At 42.9% G+C, this 23,250-nt stretch overlaps 1 protein-coding gene across 1 annotated transcript in view; it reads right to left on the bottom strand.

Moving 5' to 3' along the window:
* The window catches only part of TRPC7 (transient receptor potential cation channel subfamily C member 7), a 160,990-nt gene that overhangs the window by 99,779 nt on the left and 37,961 nt on the right, over positions 1-23,250 (bottom strand). The window contains exon 3 of the mRNA XM_026508042.3: positions 912-1,094. Coding sequence (XP_026363827.2) covers positions 912-1,094 — 183 coding nt within the window. The remainder of the gene's footprint in view (positions 1-911; positions 1,095-23,250) is intronic.

Below are 23,250 nucleotides of genomic sequence, written 5' to 3' on the forward strand. Positions count from 1 at the left end.
TTGAAGGATGGTTCCCTCCATACAAATTAAGATAAGCAAGAGGACAAGTGTCCAGAGGGCAGTTTAGGGGCATTGAAAATACCCCCAGTATTGACCCTGTGACATAGCTGGAAAAAAATAAAAACCCTTCAAGGCTGATCACCCATTTTGCTTATGTGCAAAGCACAGTGATATTGAAACACGTGGATCTTTGGAGCTCTGCAGTTTTCATCAGGATGGATGACATCATCTAATGTAAGAGCAGATTCTAAAGAATCCAGAGTACATCCAAAGTGGAAACATAATTGACTTTTGCTGCTTAGGACTTCAATCGGACCACCCACTATGGGTGCCTGTGGCCATTAAAGACACCTTGAGGTTGACTGAGGAGGTAGGACAATCTTACTCCTGTGAAAAGTCTCCTTGAGCTTCCTACTAAGTACTTGCATAAGCCTTTGGAGTGAAATTCCTCTAAGCTTCCCAGAACCATGGATCCCACAAAGCCTCCACACTAAAATATTTTCTACACAACAAGTCCCCAGGCACACAGAGCTCAATCAGTGCTATTGACAGACCGGAGTGATATGTTTCTTATGAAAACTGGGGAATTGGCTTCCTAGCTGATGTCAGGTCACATTGTCCCTGCCAGTTGTTTAGAGGCTGAAAGTCTCCTCTTTTGTTTTCCAGGATGAAAGCCTGTTCATGGAATTACAGTCATGCTACCTTTCTCTTGGTGGGCTGGGGTGTGAAGGAAGGGGGTTGCTGAGAGGAGCTCTGGGCAGTCCTACAAGGCTGGCCATTCTCTGTCTAGAGAGTAGTGGGGTGATTGGTGTTTTCAAGGTCACCTTGTGGGAATGTAAAATATGCATGAGCACAAAGCTAGGCCAACTGCCCTGCAAGGCAGGAAGGCCCAGAGAGGTGGGGAAGCTTACCTTCTTGACTTCGTATTTAATGGCGAGTTTGATCCGGCTCAGACTTGGACGGTGGTGGTCGGACCAGACTTGGAAATTCACATCACCATTTAAAATCGCTTCCACCTCTTCCGTGTCTCGGCATAGGTCCAGCACGCCCACCACAAAATCCTTGCATTGCATAGATAACTTCCTGTAATCGTTCTAACAGAATAAAGAGAAATCAGGGGTGTGTCACCCAGAGCCCCACAGATCGGCTTGCCCACTATAGCAGCATGGATCAGTGACTGTCCACCAAGTGTGAGTTTACGGAGAGCATTGGAACCAGGGCTGTGCTGTGTCCAGAAGGCACAGCAACCTAGAGGGCCTCTTTTCTAAGAGGGGATTGGTCAGGGTGGGCTCCGTGGGCTACCTGCATCTGAGTCACCGTGTGTGCATATGCCAGAACTATAGATAGCCAGGGCCTGTCACAGACTGACGGAGTCAGAATTCCTGCAGAGGATGCCCAGGATCTGCCCTTTAACCTTTTTCTCTAAGTGATTCTGATGGCTGCTGATCCCCGTCCTGACTCTTTCAAAGCAGCAGTTCATTGTGCCCAGTTCTGAGAGAGGGGTGTTAAAGAAATGAACTCTGAAGGCTGGAAATAACACTTCACTCATTTACCACCCACGTGGAGTGGTAACTGTTCTACACAGGAAGTTTACTGGAAAGATATGGCTGATAGGCTAAAACTGGAAAAAAATGTACACAGGTGTGCTTTCTTTTTAGGTACTGGCAGATCTTGTAAATTATAAATTTAAAAATCAAATGTAATTTGAATCTAACGGGATCCTTTCTTACCACACATCCTTTTGTATGGCAAATCGTGGCTCCTTAAATTACTTGCCTGTTGAGCAAACATTTTTAGACCTTGACCTTTGTTTTGTTTTGCTTTTTAATGAGTTGCCTCTGAGTTCCCTGTTCTCTTCCCTAGGCATACCTTTCAGAATTATCTTTGAGAGCCTTCAATTCCTTTCCGAGTGACATGCCAGCTTCCCTCTCCCCCAAGCAGATTGCTTCAGTTCCAGATAATGATCCAAAATGTTGGACAAAAAAATGTTTCATGTCACCCTCATACCACTACTCCCCAAAAATATTTTCCTTTAGAGGTTTCCTTGTTCATTTCTTAGTTGAAATAAGTCTATTCAGAAAGGACACTAGAGCCAAATGTCACTTTTAATGTTAATCCATGTCAACAGCCTTCAAACTGGTAAATAGTAGTTGGTAAATAGGAATGCAGATTTGCTTTTCCAGATTTGGATTCCTGAGTAAATAGGTGGGAGCCTGGCAAACTGTAGAAGCTTAGCTATTTTTCTGAATTAATGATTCTTGTCTCCTTCCAGCACTGCTGAGTCAAAATGTCACTGTGCATTAGGGAAAGAGGGCAATAAGTGTTTGCTAGGAAGAGGATCAAGAAAATGTTTTCTTTTTCTTTCTTTTTTTTTTTTTTTAAAGATTTTATTTATTTATTTATTTATTTGACAGAGATAGAGACAGCCAGCGAGAGAGGGAACACAGGCAGGGGGAGTGGGAGAGGAAGAAGCAGGCTCATAGCGGAGGAGCCTGATGTGGGGCTCGATCCCACAATGCCGGGATCACGCCCTGAGCTGAAGGCAGACGCTTAACCGCTGTGCCACCCAGGCGCCCCAAGAAAATGTTTTCTGACAAGAGTGCCCACCTTTCATTTTTATATATAATTTAAGGAGAAGAAGGGAAATTCTAGGTAGAAAGGCAACTGCTTAGCTCAGGCAGACTGTCATGGAGAAAAATTCAGGGAGGATACTTTGAGTCTTCTAGGTTTTGGCACAGAGCTGGGTGGTGAGATGAAGAGCTGTGTTCTCTGCTCCTCCACCCTTAACACCTCCCTCCCTCTTCCCCTCCCTCTGTTCCTTCTCTCCCTCATTGTTGAGGGCCTACTCTGTACTAGGCAATGACAAATTAGCAATGAACAGGGCCAGTGTGGTCTCTGAGTAGTGTGAGGGTAGAGGCCAGGGATCCACTCTCTGGATTGCGTAACAGTAGTGCTAGGTAAAACTTGCTCAGAGCGTATTCTAGCTAAGATATTCTGAGAGCCCTGATGAACCAGGGATGGGAACCTCAAGGGACTGGGCTCAGCAAAAGGGACCTGTTCCACTCTGGCAGTCCTGCTACTGAAACTCAGGTGTCCTGGGCCTGTGGCCCCCACTCCATCACTTTTCTTGTCTCTTTCTTGAGAAGGAGGAGTCTCTGAATATTGTTGCCTATTCCTAGTAAGACAGACACTTCCTTGTTAGTTAGGCATGACCTCATCTCTTGGTAGAAACTCCTGCCTAGAGCTCAGTGCATGGATAGATACAGAAAAGAAGAGGAAAGGGCTTGACTCAGCCCATGATGCAAGCTCCCCATGCTAGGAACATCAGATTGCACTGTCCTGGAGCTTCTGCATGTTTCTGGGCTCAGCACAGTTCAGAACACAAGTTACCATTTTTTTTTTCCTAAGATTTTAGCTTCCCTGGGCTCTTTCAGCAAGCCTGGCCATAGAAAGGGGGAACCCACCAGACAGAGCAGCCAAAGCATGTAGTTTGCTTTTACCTTCTGCATTAGACACTGAGGCTGGGAGGCAACAAACCTGGTGTCTGCAGATGGCTGGAAGAGTCAGAACCCGGGCCTGCCGGGAAGACAGAGATGACGTGGGTAAGGACAGCTGCAGATGGTGGGGCGTGGTCATGGCCAGGCCCAGGCTTACCAGAGAGGACCACAGGTGAATGTCTCTGGGGAATTATGATGATTGTGATTTATTGGGTCAACCCTGAGCTCAATAAGCCTCCCAGGTCACACTTTCCCAACTTTAGTTGGAAGTAGATGAGACGCACACGCAGGAGTTCACAGGGACCCTTTTAAAAATAATTTAATTTTCCACACGTTAAAGTCTGTCAGTCCCAATGGGTGACAGATGTTCTGCCTGCAACATCTCACTTAATCCTTATAAAAATCCCATGATGGAAGGATTGCCAGCATTTCCAACTTAAGAATGAGGAAACTGAGACCCAGAGAGAGAAACAAACAGGCCTAATCGACTTTTCCTTCTCTTTGTAACTTACTCATCTCTGGATCACTCTTAACTTCCCTGAAGATTTTAGCCCCTATTTCACAGCCACTCTCCCAACATCGCTGTTGCTATTGGTGGTGGTTTCAAGATCCAGGAAGACGACCCTCCCATTACTCCGCCCTCTCATTTCCTTGACAGCGTCTTTCCCAGTGACCTTCTCCTCAATTCTTAACTCAGCCATTCATTCTCTTACTTATTCCTCCTAACCACAGCTCCTTCATGACCCCACCTTCACCTCTCCCCACTCTGACCACCGCCTTTTACATGTTGAGCTCCCTGCCTCTGGGACTTCAATTCCAGCGATCCTTTGATTCTACCAGAGCCACAAGACTTTGATTTTACCTCGCTTTCACTGGGTGTCATTCCTTTTAGGGGCCCGTCTCCCTCCTTGCAGTGCTTATACTTCATAGGCAACAGTTATAATCATCCCTGTACATATCATCAACTCTCTTGTCCTCCTCTTATTTCATCCTTCTTACCGGACAAAAGCCTGACCTTAGTTGAGTCTAATCTGCTGCCCTGTTCCTGCCTCTGCATAGTAAATGTGGCCGCACAACACAAACGCGCTGCCCAGACATGCTATTAACTACCTCTAACCTCCGGTAGTCCTCAGTGCCTCTGGGCAGTTTACTCTCCCTCTCTCCCAACAAGTATTGCATACCTTTTCCTCTCTTCAGCCTCTGACACTTTCCCTTCCTCCTAACTCTCAAATGAGGACCTTGTCTCCCATTTTGCTTGGAAAATAGGAGTCATCAGAAGAGAAGCACCACATGCGGACATGCTCATATTTTCTATCTGCATGCGCCTGCACTCATGGACTACTTCCTCTTCTTGCTGTGAATGAAGTGCTCTTGCTCCTGTCTAAGGCCGTCTCTACTTTGGTGCTAGATATCAGCCCCTTATGCCTACTCAAGGACAGGGCTCTTGCAACCTTCCTTTCTTTCTCCTGCATTGTCAATTTCTCCCTTTCCCTACAGTATACAAACATGCTCAGTATACAGACATGCTGCTATGCTCTCGTCTTAAAAAGGAATTTCTCTTGAGCCCACTTTCCTCTCCAATTACAATTACAATTTTCTGTTCCATTTTATAGCAAAACTCCTCAATTGCGGTGTCTACACTCATTGTTTCCAGTTGCCCTCCAGGCATTCTTTCTTATTCCATTCAATAAGACTTTCACACCCACATCTACTTTCTCCACTGAGATTGTTCTTACCAAGGTCACAAGTGACTTTTATGTTGCCAAATCCAATGGTTGGTTCTGAATCCTCATGCTACATGACTTGTCAAGAGCTTTGACATAGATGATTACTTCCTTCTCTCTGGTACACATTCTTCACTTGGCTTCCAGCCTCATATGCTCTTTTGTGTGTTTTTCTTCCTGAATGACTACTTTTTATATTCTTTCTGGATTTATTCTCATCTTCTTGGTGTCTTAATTTTGGAACGCCCCAAAGATGTGCCCCGTCCTTTGAATTCTCCTTTTTATCTATTTATACTCATTGCCTTAGTGATCTTATATAAGAGCATTAGATACCATCCATATGCTGATGACTCCAAAAGTTATGTTTAGCACACCCTTCTCCTGAACTTGACTCATATATCCACTTGCCAAGTTGTTATTTCCACTTGGATGCCAAACTGTCACTTCAAACTTAACAAAACTAACTCTGGATCTAGTCTTTTCCAGCTTATTTAGTTTCCTCCACCCTTTCACTTGCTCAGGACAAGAAAAAATCTGTCCTGGTCTGCTATAATGTATTTTCCATATTATCAGTTGGAGGGATACTTAGAAAAAGTAGTCAGATCATGGCACTGCCATGTTCAAACCCACCAACAGTGTCCCATTCACTCAAAGTAAAAGTGGAGTTGTTATGTTGTCCTATGAGGACATACATTTCTAGCCCCTCCATTCTCCTCCTGATTTTATTTCCTATGGTTCCCTCCTTCCCTCAGTCTATTCCAGCCATTCTGACTTCCTTGCTGTTCTCCTAGGACATCAGGCATGGACTGGACCTTTGTACTGGCTATTTTCTTTGCTTGGAATGCTCTTTCTCCAGGCTCTACATGAATGACTTCCACAACTCATTCAAGTCTTTGCTCACATGTCACTTCCTCAGAAGCCTTCCTTGACTGTCTTTTAAAAAAAAATTATAGCCCTTCTCTGTTTGCCATCATCCTATCCTACTTCTTTTTCCTTCATAGTACTCTTTATGACCATATGACATGACTTACTATATATTTTATCTATTTATTGTCCATGTCCTCTCCTGGAATGTAAGCTTCTTGAGGGTGGGAAATGTTGCCATTTTATTCACAAATAGAGTCTAGAACATGTTTTGGAACATGATAGATGTTCCGTGAATGTTGAGTCCATCAGAGCAGTTTACTTGTCTAAGATAACATAGCTACTAAGTGGTTGAGCCAAGATTCAAAACAGGTAAATCTGACCCGAATGCTGCTGTCTTTCCTCTCACTGTGTTGCCTCTTGGTGAGCAGGATATTCCCTTCTCCTTAGCACACTGTGAAAACTAGAGGCTTAATTGGGGCTGACTCTCAACTAACTTGGGGAAATAAAGGGTGGGCTGGTATATGGTTTGAACACCCAACAGATTCTCTAGTATAGTAAATGAGTATACAGGTTTTCAAGTCAGGAGGACATACAGGGTATTATTCTAAGTGAAATAAGTCAGACAAAGACAAATACCATATGATTTCACTTATATGTGGAATTTAAGAAACAGATGAACCTAGGGCAAGGGAAGGAAAAATAAAACAAGATAAAAACAGGGAGGCAAACTATAAGAAACTCTTAACTACACGAAACAAACAGGATGGCTGGAGGGTGGGTAGAGGGGAAGATGGGGTAACTGGGTGATGGGCATTAAGGAGGGCACATGATAAAACAAGCAACGGGTGTTATATGCAACTGATGGATCGCTAAATTCTACCTCTGAAGCTAATAATACTCTGTTGGTTAACTAAATTGAATTTATTTATTATTATTTTTTTAATGTTTTTTTATTATATTATGTTAGTCACCATACAGTACATCCCTGGTTTCTGATGTAAAGTTCGATGATTGCGTATAACACCCAGTGCACCATGCAATACGTGCCCTCCTTACTACCCATCACCAGTCTATCCCATTCCCCCACCCTCTCCCCTCTGAAGCCCTCAGTTAGTTTCTCATAGTCCATAGTCTCTCATGCTTCATTCCCCCTTCTCATTACCCCCCTTTCTTTATCCCTTTCTTCCCCTACCGATCTTCCTAATTCTTATGTCCCATAGATGAGAGAAATCATATGATAATTGTCTTTCTCTGCTTGACTTATTTCACTTAGCATTATCTCCTCCAGTGCTGTCCATGTTGCAGCAAATGTTGAGAACTCGTTCTTTCTGATAGCTGAGTAATATTCCATTGTATATATGGACCACATCTTCTTAATCCAGTCATCTGTTGAAGGGCATCTCGGTTCCTTCCACGATTTAGCTGTTGTCGACAATGCTGCTATGAACATTGGGGTGCATATGGCCCTTCTCTTCACTACGTCTGTATCTTTGGGGTAAATACCCAGTAGTGCAATGGCTGGGTCATAGGGTAGCTCAATTTTTAACTTTTTAAGGGACCTCCACACTGTTTTCCAGAGTGGCTGTACCAACTTGCATTCCCACCAACAATGTAGGAGGGATCCCCTTTCTCCACATCCTCTCCAGCAGTTGCTGTTTCCTGCCTTGTCAATTTTTGCCATTCTAACTGGCGTAAGGTGGTATCTTAGTGTGGTTTTGATTTGAATTTCCCTGATGGCTAATGATTTTGAACATTTTTTCATGTGTCTGTTAGCCATTTGTATGTCTTCATTGGAAAGGTGTCTGTTCATATCTTCTGCCCATTTTATGATTTTTTTATTTGTTTCTCGTGTACTGAGTTTGAGAAGTTCTTTGTAGATCTTGGATACCAGTCTTTTATCTGTAGTATCATTTGTAAATATATTCTCCCATTCCGTGGGCTGCCTCTTAGTTTTTTTGACTGTTTCCTTGGCTGTGCAGAAGCTTTTTATCTTGATGCAGTCCCACAAGTTCATTTTATCTTTTGTTTCTCTTGCCTTTGGAGATGTGTCATGAAAAAGATTGCTTTGGCCTATGTCATAGAGGTTGCTGCCTATGTTCTCCTCTAGGATTTTGATGGATTCCTGTCTCACATCGAGGTCTTTCATCCATTTGGAGTTTATCTTTGTGTATGGTGTGAGAGAGTGGTCAAGTTTCATTCTTTTGCATGTAGCTGTCCAGTTTTCCCAGCACCATTTATTGAAGAGACTGTCTTTTTTCCACCGGATGTTTTTTCCTGCTTTATCAAAGATTAGTTGCTCAAAGAGCCGAGGGTCCATTTCTGGGTTCTTTGTTCTGTTCCATTGGTCTATGTGTCTGTTTTTGTGCCAGTACCATGCTGTCTTTGTGATCACAGCTTTGTAGTACAGCTCGAAATCCGGCATTGTGATGCCCCCAGCTTTGTTTTTCCTTTTCAGCAGTTCCTTGGCGATTCGGGGCCTTTTCTGGTTCCATACAAATTTAAGGACTATTTCTTCCAGTTCTTTGAAAAATGTCCTCGGTATTTTGATCGGGATAGCATTGAAAGTGTAGATTGCTCTGGGTAGAATGGACATTTTAACTATGTTAATTCTTCCGATCCTTGAGCATGGAATATTTTTCCATCTTTTTGTGTCTTCTTCAATGTCTTTCAAGAGTGATTTATAGTTTCTAGAATATAGATCCTTTAAACCAGCCCTACAGGAGATATTAAGGGGGGTTCTATAAAAGTAAAAAGGCCCCAAGAGTGAAACAGAACAGAAAGTCACAATCTGTAGAAACAAAGACTTTACTGGCAACATGGCATCATTAAAATCATATCTCTCAATAATCAGTCTCAATGTAAATGACCTAAATGCTCCCATAAATGCCACAGGGTTGCAGATTGGATAAAAAGACATGACCCATCCATTTGCTGTCTACAAGAGACTCATTTTGAACCTAAAGATACATTCAGACTGAAAGTAAAGGGATGGAATACCATCTTTCACGCCAAGGACCTCAAAAGAAAGCTGGGGTAGCAATTCTTAGACAGATTGGATTTTAAACTAAAGACTATAGTTAGAGACATAGAAGGGCACTATATTATTCTTAAAGGATGTATCCAACAAGTGGATATGACAATTATAAATATATATGCCCCCAGCAGGGGAGCAGCAAGATACACAAGCCAACTCTTAACTACAATAAAGAGACATATAGATAAAAATATGTTAATAGTAGAGGGCCGCAACACTCCACTATCAGCAATAGACAGATCACCTAAGCAAGAAATCAACAAAGAAAGAAGAGCTTTGAATGCCATACTCGACGAGTTGGACCTCATAGATATATATAGAACACTACACCCCGGAACCAAAGAATACTCATTCTATTCTAATGCCCATGGAACATTCTCAAGAATAGACCATGTTCTGGGACACAAAACAGGTCTCAACCGATACCAAAAGACTGAAATTATTCCCTGCATATTCTCAGGCCACAACGCTTTGAAATTGGAACTCAACCACAAGGAAAAATTTGGAAGAAACTCAAACACTTGGAGACTAAGAACCATCCTGCTCAGGAATGATTCGATAAACCAGGAAATCAGAAATCAATTTAAACAATTTATGGAGACCAACGAGAATGAAAACACAACGGTCCAAAACCTATGGGATACTGCAAAGGCAGTCCTAAGGGGGAAATACATAGCCATCCAAGCCTCACTCAAAAGAATAGAAAAATCTAAAAATGCAGTTTTTATATTCTCACCTCAAGAAGCTGGAACAGCAACAGAGGGACAGGCCTAATCCATGCACGAGGAAGCAGTTGACCAAGATTAGAGCAGAAATCAATCAATTAGAAACCAGGAGTACAGTAGAGCAGATCAACAGAACTAGAAGCTGGTTCTTTGAGAGAATTAATAAAATTGACAGACCACTGGTGAGACTTATCCAAAAGAATAGAGAAAGGTCCCAAATTAATAAAATTATGAATGAAAAAGGAGAGGTCACAACCAACACCAATGAAATTGGAAGGATTATTAGAAACTTTTATCAACAGCTTTATGCCAATAAATTAAGCAATCTGGAAGAGATGGAGGCCTTCCTGGAAACCTATAAACTACCAAGACTGAAACAGGAAGAAATTGATTTTTTAAACAGGCCAATTAATTATGAAGAGATTAAAACAGTGATAAACAACCTTCCAAAAAAAAAAAAAAACCTCCAGGCCCGGATGGTTTTCCTGGGGAATTCTACCAAACATTCAAAGAAGAAATAATACCTATTCTCCTAAAGCTATTTCAAAAAATAGAAACAGAAGGAAAGCTACCAAACTCATTCTATGAGGCCAATATTACCTTGATCCCCAAACCAGGCAAAGACCCCATCAAAAAGGAGAATTACAGACCGATTTCCCTAATGAATATGGACGCCAAAATTCTCAACAAGATCCTGGCTAATAGAATCCAACAGTACATTAAAAGGATTATCCATCATGACCAAGTGGGATTCATCCCTGGGATGCAAGGGTGGTTCAACATTCGCAAATCGATCAGTGTCTTAGATTTTATCCAAAAAGAAAAAGCCAAAAATCATATGATTCTCTCAATAGATGCAGAAAAAGCATTTGACAAAATACAGCATCCTTTCCTGATTAAAACCCTTCAGAGTGTAGGGATAGAGGGTACATTCCTCAATCTCATAAAAACCATCTATGAAAAGCCTACAGCAAATATCATTCTCAATGGGGAAAAGCTGGAAGCCTTTCCCTTAAGATCAGGAACATGACAAGGATGCCCACTCTCGCCATTATTATTCAATATAGTACTAGAAGTCCTTGCAACAGCAATTAGACAACGAAAAGGGATCAAAGGTATCCAAATCGGCAAAGAAGAAGTCAAACTGTCTCTCTTCGCAGAAGACATGATACTCTATATGGAAAACCCAAAAGAATCCACTCCCAAACTATTAGAAGTTACAGAGCAATTCAGTAATGTAGCGGGATACAAAATCAATGCTCAGAAATCAGTTGCATTTCTATACACGAATAATGAGACTGAAGAAAGAGAAATTAGGGAATCCATCCCATTCACAATAGCACCAAAAACCATACGTTACCTTGGAATTAAATTGAATTTAAATAAAAATTGAAAAGAAAAATAAAATCAGGAGGGCCTATTTTACTACTTTTAGTTGTGGAAAATGGAACAAACCATTCACCTCTTCTGTATCTCAGTTTTTAATTTGTAATAATGTGCACATCCTATAATTGTTGGGAGAATCAGTACCAAGACAATGTAAAATGCTTAGTATAGTTAACAATAATTAACACAAGTAACAAAATAAGTAAACACCTAAATAAATAAAAATTTATATTAAGGCCTATAAATGGCAATTTAAAGCTTTTTATAGTTGACACACAACGTTTACATTAGCTTCAAGTGTACGACATAGTGATTCAACATGTCTGTGGTTAGGCAGTTTTTATTATTGTTACCACTTTATTTTGATGATTGATTTCAAACTCTTGACCTCTCGCTCTTTGTGGTTTTTAATTACTGGAGTGAGAGCAAGACTGGCTTTTGGGAAAGAAAATATAAAATACAGGAGAAACCCTTGATTTCTTCTGTCTCTTTCCAGATCTAATTCATGTATCAAAAATATACTCTGAATCTGAACTCACTTTTCTTTATTTCTGGTGATCACACCAGTGCTGTCCTGGTTAGCACCTCCAGGCCCCATACACAAGTTACCATTGTTGAGCTTGATTAAGTCTGTAATCTTGCCAGTTCTCAAATGAATCTGATTGAATTTGTTCTGCTTGATGAGATCAGGGTTGTGGACGGTGTCAGCATCAGGCATCACCAGATAGTAGATTTCTTGTGTGCCTGAATAGATCTTTCTCATTTTGTACAACTCGTATTTGGTCTCTTCAGGAGTTATGTCATGAACAGTAATGCGATTCTTGGTGTTATAGTGAGATGGAGGTTGTCTCCAGTCTTGTCAGTGCTGCCGACTTCCATTAAACCACCACTGTGGTTTATATCAATGTGGACCTTGCCATCTGTATCTGTGAACTGATATATGCAACAATTCTCTACTTTCTATTAAGGCATACTCAAGTCTGTCCTTAAAGAAAGTGACAAGGGGAGCCATTATTGGCTTGTGGACACTGGTGAATGGACAGAGAGTAAGCATCCCGGTCAGTTTGTCGAGATTCAGCTTTTGGAAGCTGCATTGTGTTACAGTGCTCTTTGGGACCACAAGCTATAGCTGTGCTGATCAGGAGCGAAGAGGCCCTAGAGTTTTGTGTTTTCCAGAATGTCATATTAAGGGAATCGTAAATTATGTAATGTTTGAGACTGGCTTCTTTTACTCAGTATGATTCCTTTGTGAGTTTCATCCATGTTGCTGCATGTATCAGTAATTCATTTCTTTTTATTCCACATTCAATGCCTGTACATGTCAGTTTGTTTATACATTCACTCAGGGAAGGACATCTGGGTGCTCCTAGTTTTTGGCAGTTATGAATAATGCTTCTATAAACATTCATGTACACATTCTTGTGTGAAGATAAGTTTTCAGTTCTTTAAGGTAAATATCTAGGAGTGGGATTGTTGGCTATATAGTAAGTGGTAACTCCGTTAAGTTACTCAGTTTTTGGAATGGATACTATTTCACATTACCACCAATGAATTATGAGAGTTCCAGCCCAACCTTGTTCTTACCAGAACTTGGTATGGGCAATTTATTTTCTGTGTAGTGGTATCTCATTGTAGTTTTAATTTGCATCCCCTAATGGCTAATGATGTTGAGCATTTTTTTATGTGCTTATTTGCCATCTTTGTATCTTTTTAGTGAAGTGTCTGCTCAAATCTTTTGTCCATTTTTTAAATTGAGTTTATTTTCTTATTATTGAGTTTTGAGAATTCTTATATATTTTCTGGATACAATTGTTTTATAAGAGGGTTTAAAAATATTTTCTCACAGTCTGTGACTTCTAGTTTCATTTTCTTACTACCATCTTTCAAAGAGCAGAAGTTTTAAATTTATCATTTTTTCCTCTTATGATTATTCTTCTGGTATTACAGCTTTTTAAAGATTTTTTTTATTTATTTGAGAGAGAGACAGCACAAGTTGGGGGGATGGGCAGAGGAAGAGGGTGAAGCAGAGCAGGGAGTCTGATGCGGGGCTCGATCTCAGAACCCTGAGATCATGACCTGAGCCAAGGCAGACACTTAACTAACTGAGCCACCCAGGCGCTCCAACTAAGCAACCTTTTCTTAATACAAGGTCATAAATGTGTTCTCCTCTGTCTTGCTCTAGAACCTTTATAGTTTAGGTTTTATATTTAGGTCTATGAACCATTTTGTGTTAACTTTTATATAAGGTGTAAGGTTTAGGTCAAATTCCTTTTACTTTGCATAGGTATTCGTCTGTTCCAGCTTCATCTGTTGAAATATTCTTTCTCCGTTGAGTTGTTTTTGCACAGCTGTCAAAAATCGTTGATCATATTTGCGTGGGTTCATTTCTGTGCTCTCTATTCTCTTTCCTTGACTTTATATCTATTATTTCACTAGTATTTAGTATTTCTCTTTTTTGGCTTTATATTATCTGAAAATGAGGTATGTTGAGTCCTTCGGGTTTGTCATTCTTTTTCAAATTGTTTAACTTTTTCTCCTTCCTTTGCTTTTCATATACATGTTTGAATAAGCTTGTCCATATCTACGAGAAATTCTGCTGGGAGTTTTCCTGGAATTGTGTTAAGTCTGTAGATCAGTTTGGGGAAAACGGACATCTTAACTATATGGAGTCCTTTGAACTATGAACATGTTCTGTTTCTCCATTACTTAGGCCTTCCTTCCCTTCGTTCCTTAGTGCTTTTCATAGCTTTTGACATATAGATTCTGCATTTGTTTTGTAAGACTTTTATCTAAGTATTTTTTTTTTAGCTATTGGAAATATTTTTTTAAATGTTTAGTTTCCAGTTGTTCATATGATTGAGTTTTCTGTGTTGACCTTGTATCTTATGGCCTGGCTAAACTTACTTACTGGTGCTTTGTAGATTCTCTGTAATTTTGTACATAGACAACCATGTTGTCTGTAAATACGGATTGTTTACTCTTGAATGAACAGTCAGCTTAGGTCCATTTATTAATATGAATAGTAAAATAGTCATTTATATGCTTTTTCATTGGTTTAAAGATTTATAAAGTATTACCTTATGGAACAAAATGTTGACAACACAGTTTTGCTGGCTTTCAACCGCACATTACCGGCTCAGAGGTTTTTACTTGGTTAAGGTCCTGAACGGTGTTTACAGTATTCATCCATCATTTATTTCTTGCACTCTCCTCAACACGGTATTAATAGAGGTTTTTTGATTTTCAACTGGTCCAGAATTTCTTCCCTTTCTTTTGGTCCATAAGTTTCACAAGCTCACTTCTCGAGATGAATCTCAGTATGTAACACATAGTACACAAAATACAAGCCCAAACCATCTAACATGTTATGTTTGTACCTTGAATTTTCAGTGCTGAAGCTATTGTTTTGCCAACACCATAATTTCTACTGCACAACAACACAGATGGTTCCTTTGCTTGACTTTGGTTACAAATCCCAACTCTAGAAATTTTTCAAAGCTATTGACAAACTTAAATGAGAAAGGAGAGAGAGAAGCTCATTATCCTGATCAGTCAAAAGTTAAATGAATTTCTCAGACTAATGTTGTGGAGACGCCCACACAGTATAGGATAATTAACACTCATTCCTCAACGGAGACCTTAGAGATTAGATTAAAAAGGATGTGGGCCTCAAATCTACTCCCCCTTCTCCTCCCTTCAGGCACACAGTTATTGGGCAGGAATGTTCACTGAAAGCTCCAACTGAAATACAGTTGGAGATCAATCACCGTTTGTGTGCATGCTGGGAGACTTTCTGCCTTTGCTATTTAGGCAGACTTTGTTTAAGAAATGATTATAATAGCAGTTTATAATAAAAGTGTTCTAAACATTTTAGTATTTCATTAAGTGGTTACACCCTATAAAGCTGGTAATATTATTCCCAAGTAAGAGGAGGATTGAAAATTGACCATTGGATTTAACAACTTGGAGATCACTGGTCACCTTGATGGGAGCACTTTTGGGAGAGTAGAGGGTGTGACTGGTGAGGATTAAAGAGTGGGAAGAGAGAGAATTTGGAACAGTAATATAGACAGCTCTTTTGAGGAGTTTTATTGCAGAGGGGGGTAGAGTAATAGCAAAGTAGCTGATTTGAGAAGTAGGGTCAAGAGAAGCTTTCTTTTTGCCCCCTCTTGCTTCCCTCCCTTCCCTCGTCCCTCTCTCCCTTCCTTCTCCTAATGGGACAAACCATAATATTTGTATATTGTTGGGAATTTTTCAGTAGATAATTTATAGGAATCATTGTATTTGATATCAGTAGATCATTATATTAACCCCATAGTTCAATAGTGTATATGACAGAGGATGAGCTATTCATATATAAATGAAGAAATAGGTTTAGATAGAATCACATATGGTTTATATATAGTAGGAGGGAAGGTCAAGTGTGTGGATAAGTATGCTAGTTGGTAGACACATTGGTGGTGAGAATTTGTAGACATTTTCTTCCTGTCGTTTTACCTTTTTTTTCCCCCAGTGAAATAGGAAGGAAAAATTATCAGCTGAGAGTAAAAATGGTGGGGCGGGGGGGAAGCGATGGACGTTTGAGGAGAGGAGGTCTGAAATAGCTTTTAGGAAAATTTCAGAGTGAATGGATTCAGGAGATAGAATATAATTGCTGGAGGACAACGAGAGTCCATTTGAGGTTCATGGTCAGAAATACAAAATACGCAGCTAATGTGGTTGATTTTCTAACCACATTCACCTCGCTGGGTCCTGCATGGAGTAGGTAGAGAATGAGAGTTTACAAGGATTGTCTTTTTGCCAAAGAAACAGGCAGATCGGGAGGAGGGCGGAGGAATGGAGGCATGTGTGTGAGAGCGATTGTAATGATAGTCCATGGAACTGAGACTGGTATGAAGAGAGGGCTTTTAGGGGAGAAGGAAAGCGGAAAGGTTAGGAAAACAAAAGACCCGCTTTAAATATGAAGTTGCCAGTGTCTTATAAAACTAAACATAATCTTCCCATATGATCCACCACTTGTGCTCCTTGGTATTTACCCAAGGGCGTTGAGAACTATGTCCACACAAAAAGCCGGACATGGATGTTTATAGAGGCTTTATTCATAATTGCCAGAAAGTAGAAGTATCCATGCTGCCCTTCAGTGGGTGAGTGGATAAATAAAGGGTGATACATCCAGACAATGGAATGTTACTGAACACTTAAAAGAAATGAGCTACCAAGCCATGAAAAGACTTGGAGGAACTTTGATTGCATGTTGCTGAGTGAAAAAAGTCCATCTGAAAAAGGTACACTCTGTTTGAGTCCAACTAGATGACATCCTAGAAAAGGCAAAAGAGACAGTAAGAAGATCACGGGTTGTCAGGGGCTGGGGGTGGGATGGTGGGGAGGGACGAATAGATACAGCACAGAGGACTTTTAGGGAAGTCTGCGTTCTTTGTATGATACTGTAGTGGTAGATACATGACACTGTGCATTGGCCCAAACTCTTAGGACATACAACAGCAAGAGTGACCCCTAATATAAGATAGAGACTGTGGGTGATAATAATGTGTCAGTGTAGTTCCATCATTTGTAACCAGTGTCCCCAGTGGGGGATGTTGGTAATGGGGGACGCTACTCATGTGGGAGGGTGGGGATATATGGTACCTCTCTATACTGTCTGCTCAATATTGCTGGGAACCTAAAACTGCCATAAAAATAAAGTGATAAAAAAAAAAGAAGATGGCTAGAATGAGGGAGGCAAAAGAGTGATGGAGTTGGGATATGAGAGGCAGATGGGGAAGTTTGAGCGAGTAGTCAGAGAGTGTTGGTGTGATGCTGAGACTCTGGAGAGTTTGAATTTATTGGTCACGACAGGTGTGGACTCAGGTGAGCGCACGGTAGTAAGACGGCTAGAGGAGGGGAGTTCATGAAACTGAGCCAGGGTGTAAAAAGGATCGTCTGTGTGTATGTGAAAGTGCCAGGAATCGAAGTCCAGGATCTAAAAGCATGGAGAAATGACAGAGTGATCCACTGTTGTGGGCGGCACTGATGAAGGATACCGGGTGATCTCATCTGATGAAGTAGGAGTCAGAGGTGAATGTTCGTAGGGCAGAGAGAAGGAGGAAGGTCTGGAAGTGGTAAGGAGCAGGAGAGAGATACGCCCACCCCCCTTTCCAGGCCCAGGGGTCTGCGGACTGTGGGAGCAAAAGCTTGCAAGGGCTTCAGGGGAAGTGTGTCCTTAGGGAGCCCGTTTTTTCTAAGAGTGAGATGGTGGTGCATCTCTGGGGGGGGGCAGTGACCTGGGGGGTTTGCTCTGGAGGAGCTCTTACTTCCACAGGGTGAAGTGGGGGCTGTCTGGAGCTGAAGGTTATGTGGGGTCTGAGGACAGAGTGGGGGATAGAAGGAGCCTTGTGGAGAATCGAGTACAGGTTCTGAGGAGTGACCTGGGGACGAGGGTAACATAAGGAAGGGTTGCGACACTTACATGGAGGATTCAGTGAGGTGCACTCAAGCGCTTGGCATGGTTCCAGGCACACAGGTCACACTCAGTACCTTTTCCCCGAGCAGGACTTCAAAGCCTCCTCTTGCCCCTAGCACTCCCTTCTGCACACCCCCACTCAGCTGATAGATGAGAAAACTGAACGTTAAGATTTAACACACATGGCTGAATCCTTCTTAATTGTAGCTGGAATCACTGAAATAATTAATGGATATGAAGTGCGGGGTAAGAACCTGAGCCTGATGCTCATTATTGCAGATGGAAACTGAAGAGCTTTAATCCATGTTTTAGCTTTCATGCGTGCACTTAATTGTTTCATTAACCTTCACCGTATCAATAAGCCCATGCTCCAAAGGATCATAAAAGACCAATATTCTTCAACATTTAATCTCCATTTAGGAATACAGGTCTAAGGAAGGTAGTTTAAGTTTTGTATGTGAGTCACATAGCCAGCATTTCTTAGCCTTGACTGTCCCAGGGGCATTTAGACAGCCCCTGGATCCTCAAATCCAGGGTTGTGCCCTGAGGGTGGGGTGGAGTGGAGCTGGTTCCTGCTTCTGTGAGCTGCTCAAAGGCCTCACTCTCTCACTCTGCCACTGGTCACCCACTGTCTCCTTGAATTTATTGTTTGCCTTTTCAGGAGGCCTTCCTTTATCTATCCCAGACTTACTCCCTGCGTTTCCCAGTGGGGTCTCGTGTGCCAAGTGGTTCAGGCTTTGGGAAAGATGGTTTGTATGTGAGGCATTGGTGATCTCAGAATTTTTCAGCACAGGCCTGATCAGTCTTTGCATGAGAAGATTGGGTTAGTGCTTGTGCTCCCGCATCAGAGTGTCTGGGTTCTGATCCCACCTCTGCTGGATACTGGCTGCGTGATTTTGAGTGTATTCTCAGTCTCTCTGTGTGCTGTAGTTTATTTGGTATAATGGAGATGCTAATGCTCTTTACTTTGTAGTATTACTTCAAGATGTAAGTTGAATAAGGTAATTTATATAAGTCACTTAACACGATGTGTGACAAGTATTAGCCAGTATTATGATACCTGTGCCTGGTAGGTTAGCGGCGAGCATGGAAAATCGGTCTCCTTTGAGGTGTTGATCTTCAAGTGCCTTTTCTAATAAAGCTGACACACCCCTCACTGGATTCAGTCTCCCAGCTTCACCCTGTGTCCGTCCTCAGGTGGCATGTGCAGGCAGCGGGACAGAAGCTCGGAGCACAGCGCTGGAGCAGAGTCCTTGATAATTCACAGTGGGTGATGAGCGGGAATCCTCAGGTGACTGCACCACCTTTCTGAGTCAGGCATGGTTGACAGTACCTCTGTTGGTACTTTGGTTTCCAACCTGATTTGTGGTTTACTTATTTGTCAGGTTCTGACATTGTAAGGGGCTCCCTAACCCGTCACCATGACATTGTGAAGTCCCAGAAGTCATGGATAGCTCTGCTTGTGGGTTTTATAACAAGTCCCCTCTGATGGATTCAGAGGCTTGCCTAAGAAGAATAGTGGCTGATGAGTAATTCAAGTATTTTATTCACTATTTCAGCAAGTATATTTGAGCACCCACTGTGTGTCAGGTACTAGGGATACAGATCTCAATGAAACACAGTCCTTGCCCTCGAGGAATGACATGTAAGCAGGTATGGACCAGATGGTGACCTAAGCACCTTGCTGCAGATATGGAGGACTTTGAAGAAAAGGCAGAGTATAAACTGAGGCCTGAGGCTGAGTGAAGCTAGGAATGGCAAGGCAGGTGTGGGGAGCAGAGGTAACAGGGAATGGTCACTCCAGGAAGAGTGACTGGCTAATACAGAGGCCTGGAGGAGAGAGAACATTCACTGATGTGTGGACCGTGATGGGGATTAGTTACTTTAACCATCACATGGCTCTGTGCATAGGTTATGCACACGAGTCACTGTTTTCTATAACTTCACGTAATTAAATAAACATGAACATGCTTAGGTATCCAAAGAGGAATTCATGTACACTCTCTGTACATCCTTATTATACAAATTAAAGATGCTACTTGGTTCTCTCTCTGTGAACTCCCAGAAGAGCCTATTCTCAGCTTTCTGCTTTTTATACTGGAGCCACAGGGAACTGAGACTGGAAGGCAGGTCTCCCTGTGTGAGCCTTGCTCCATCCTCACACCTCACAGCCACCCGGCCTCCTCCCTCCTCACCCCCTCTCTCTCCCTCCCTCCTGTCCCTCTCCTTCTCTCTTTCTTTTCCTCCCTCCCCGTCCCCCCGCACACACCCATCACTCCATCCACCGTCCCGTTAGTGCTTCACGGTAGGATGGTTGCCACAAGCTATGAATCAGGACAGTAGTCAGGATGTGTGAGTTGAAAGAGGAAGAGGGACCCTGGAGGTTCATTTACACAGAAGCAGCCCCACCATTCCCCTGCCTTCCTGCAGTGCCCACATGGGGTTGGCTGAAGCATAATTGGTTGGTCTTTGTGTGTAGTACAATGGGAGACAATATAAAAACATGTGACAATTACAGTTATTACTATTAGTTATCATTTATTGAATGCTTACTAGGTACCAGGCCTCAGGCCAAATGCTTTACCTATTTAGCTCATTGAATTCTCATGACAAACCTAGGAAGTAGATACTGTCACCAGTCCTCTTTGATAGACAGGGAAACTGAGTCCCAGAGACTTCACTGGCACCTGGGATTTGGACCCGGTTGTGGCTGACTCCAGATTCCGTAATGCTCATCCTGGGAAGGACTCAATCTGAATACTAACTTCCCTGGCACGTGCTCTAAAACCCTGAGCACCACCCTGAAGGTGAGGGGTGGGTTCAGGGTCCTTCCTGGTAAAGAGAAAGAGAGAGATGAGGGCCTGCTGGGTAAGAGGCAGAGGTGCTGCAGCCGAGTAAGGCATCACCCCACGTGTGCATATCCGGGAAGGTCAGGGAGCTGAGTTTGGCCTACAGTCCAAGTTACTGGAAGGTGTGTTGGCAATCAGGAAGTCAGGGTGGAAGTCCTCACTAATTCCTGTTGCTCCCAAGGCCCTCAGCCTCTCATCAGGGTGCTCATCTAGCGACACCCCCGTGATTTCTGGTGTTAGGACCCTCAGCAGGATGTCATCCACCCCTGTTTTGTAATGGGTCTCCCTGCCCCATCCAGGATCACTGTTGACATGGCGAGAAGTTCTGGGAATTGGTGGGAAGCTGAGGGTTTGCAGAGTTTCTCCCCTGCAGTGGCTGGGGGACCCAGTTGGTTCATTCCTCAGTCAAACAGCGTGGTGGGATGAGGCGGCATTGCTCGCGCTAGGTCAAGTCCAAAGCGGGCAGTACGGTGACCATGGTTCACGGAGGCAAGCGTGTTTTTGGGTCTGTTTCCCTACTGGAGCCGAAGCATACAGTATGGCTGTGGAGTGGTGCTGAATTAACCATTCCCTGTTCCTGGATCCTTGCAAAGCTTTCATCCACAAGCACACCTGAGTCACTTTGGTCTGTGGATTGGCTCGTGGGAGGACTCGCATAGTCTTTCATTTATTCATTTACTCCACAAAAATGAATAGAGACCTCCTACATGCTGACCACTGTGCTGGGGCCCTGGAGATACATGGAAGAGCGAGGCGCGCGTGCTTGCTGCCTAATGGAGCTGACAGACCAGAGGAATAGGGAGACGGTGAAGGTCCTGCAGTGAAGTATGAGGAGGAGCTCACCTTTTTGTGCAAATGAGACCTGAGTTTCTGTACATCTGATCTCACAGTAATTCCTGGGAAAATATTTCCTTACAAATAAACCCAGCTGGTAAGCAGTAGAAACAGTATGAGTCTTGTTAGCTCGTGAGCTTGAGTGCTTTCCAGTGATTCATCCTCGCAAAGATGTTCCACCCAGTTCAACATGTGCTTACTGAGCCTTCTCGGTTCTAGAAGCTGGGCCCAGCTCTGGAGATGCAACAAGGAGAGGCCGTGGCTGCCCACCATGGGAGAGACAACACACAAGCCGCTTGTGTCAGTATTAGGCTGCAGTGCTCGTCATTCACTCCATGACTGTTCACTGAGTACCCACTCTGTGCCAGGCACTGGTCTAAATCGTTGAGATACAGCTATAAGCAAAGCAGAGGCCCTGCCCTCGAGGAGCTTATGTTTTACTGGGGGGCATGGGGGCTGTAGATTGCTATTTTATTCAGACAGTGTGAAGGTTATGCAAAATCACCTCCTCAGGGAATCCTGGGGAGGCGATTTTGGATAGACAGTTGAAGTCGGTGAAGGAGGGAGCTATGTAGATATACAAGGCAAGTGTTCTGGACAGGGGGTCACCAGTGCAAAGAGGGAGGAGAATGCAAAGGCAGAAGAGGGGGGCATAGCCAGTTGAGGCCAGTTCCTGGGGCAAAGTGGGTGAGCAGGACAACAGGTAGAGATGAGGCCAGAGGAACAGCAGGGAACATAGGGCTAAAGGCCTAACAGCACTGGTCAGGCCTGTGACTTTTACTCTGATGAGGTGGGGAGTCATTGGAGGGTTTCATGAAGCAATTTATGTGATCTAATGAATGTTTGGAGAACATCACTTTGGCTGCTGGGATGGCGTACATTTTAAGGGAAAAAGCAGGAGCATGAAGACCATTAAGAGGCTGTTGCAGTTGCCCAGGGGGGAAGTGAAGGTGGCCTTGCCCAGAAAGGTAAATGGTCAAGCAGGCGAGAAATGTAGATGGAATTCTGGGTATCTTTGAAAGATAGAGCCAGGAGGATTTATTGATGAGTTGCATACGAAGAAAGAAAAACTGAACAGAGAGATAAGGGTGACTGAGGTGTTGGGGCTGAGCAACCATAAAGATAGTCACCAATTTTGAGCTGAGCACTGTGTTAGATAAGCTCATTGTTTAGCAGATGTTTCCTCCTTCTTCCCCACCTCCATGAGACCAGGATACTTCCTCCCACGTGGATGTCCGCTTGGTCATGGGACTTGCTTTAGCCCAGGACCCGACAGTGTGTGACCTCCAAACCTAGGTCTTAAGAGGCATCAGATATTTTCCTTTGGCCCTGTGGGAAGTGTGACTCCCACCAAGAGAAGAATGTGCCACTCCCTATCTACTCTGGCCCCTGAATAAGATATATAGAGCAGCCTCCTCCTGTGACCCTCAGACTTGTAAACATGAAAGTAAACATGGACATGGAGACCATTGAGGTTTGGGTGGTTTGTTACACAGCCATCTTGCGGCAGTGATGGACTGACAGAGGGACAGATACAGGCTCACTGCTTTGGGACATCAGTGTCAAAGACTGGCTGTTAGCTCTGTCTGGGTATTCAGAGAAGTGGCCCTGGAGGAAGGCAGTCATAGCTGAATCTTGAAGGATAAATCAGAGTTACTCAGTTTGCAGGTGGAGAAAGGGCATTCCTTGTTGGGAAATAAACAAAGGCAAGGAGAAACAAAACCCTGCTATAGAAACACACAGGAGTTAATTCAAGTAGAGATAGAGGGTGGCAGAAGCCATGAATCTGGAGAAGGAAACAGGAGCTGGGGCATGGCGGGTTTTGTATTCCCTGACAAGGAGCTTGGGCTTTCTTCCATAGGCAGTGGGCAGTC

The sequence above is a fragment of the Ursus arctos genome, unplaced genomic scaffold (assembly GCF_023065955.2).
Source record: "Ursus arctos isolate Adak ecotype North America unplaced genomic scaffold, UrsArc2.0 scaffold_5, whole genome shotgun sequence".
In the NCBI taxonomy this organism is placed as follows: Eukaryota; Metazoa; Chordata; class Mammalia; order Carnivora; family Ursidae; genus Ursus; species Ursus arctos.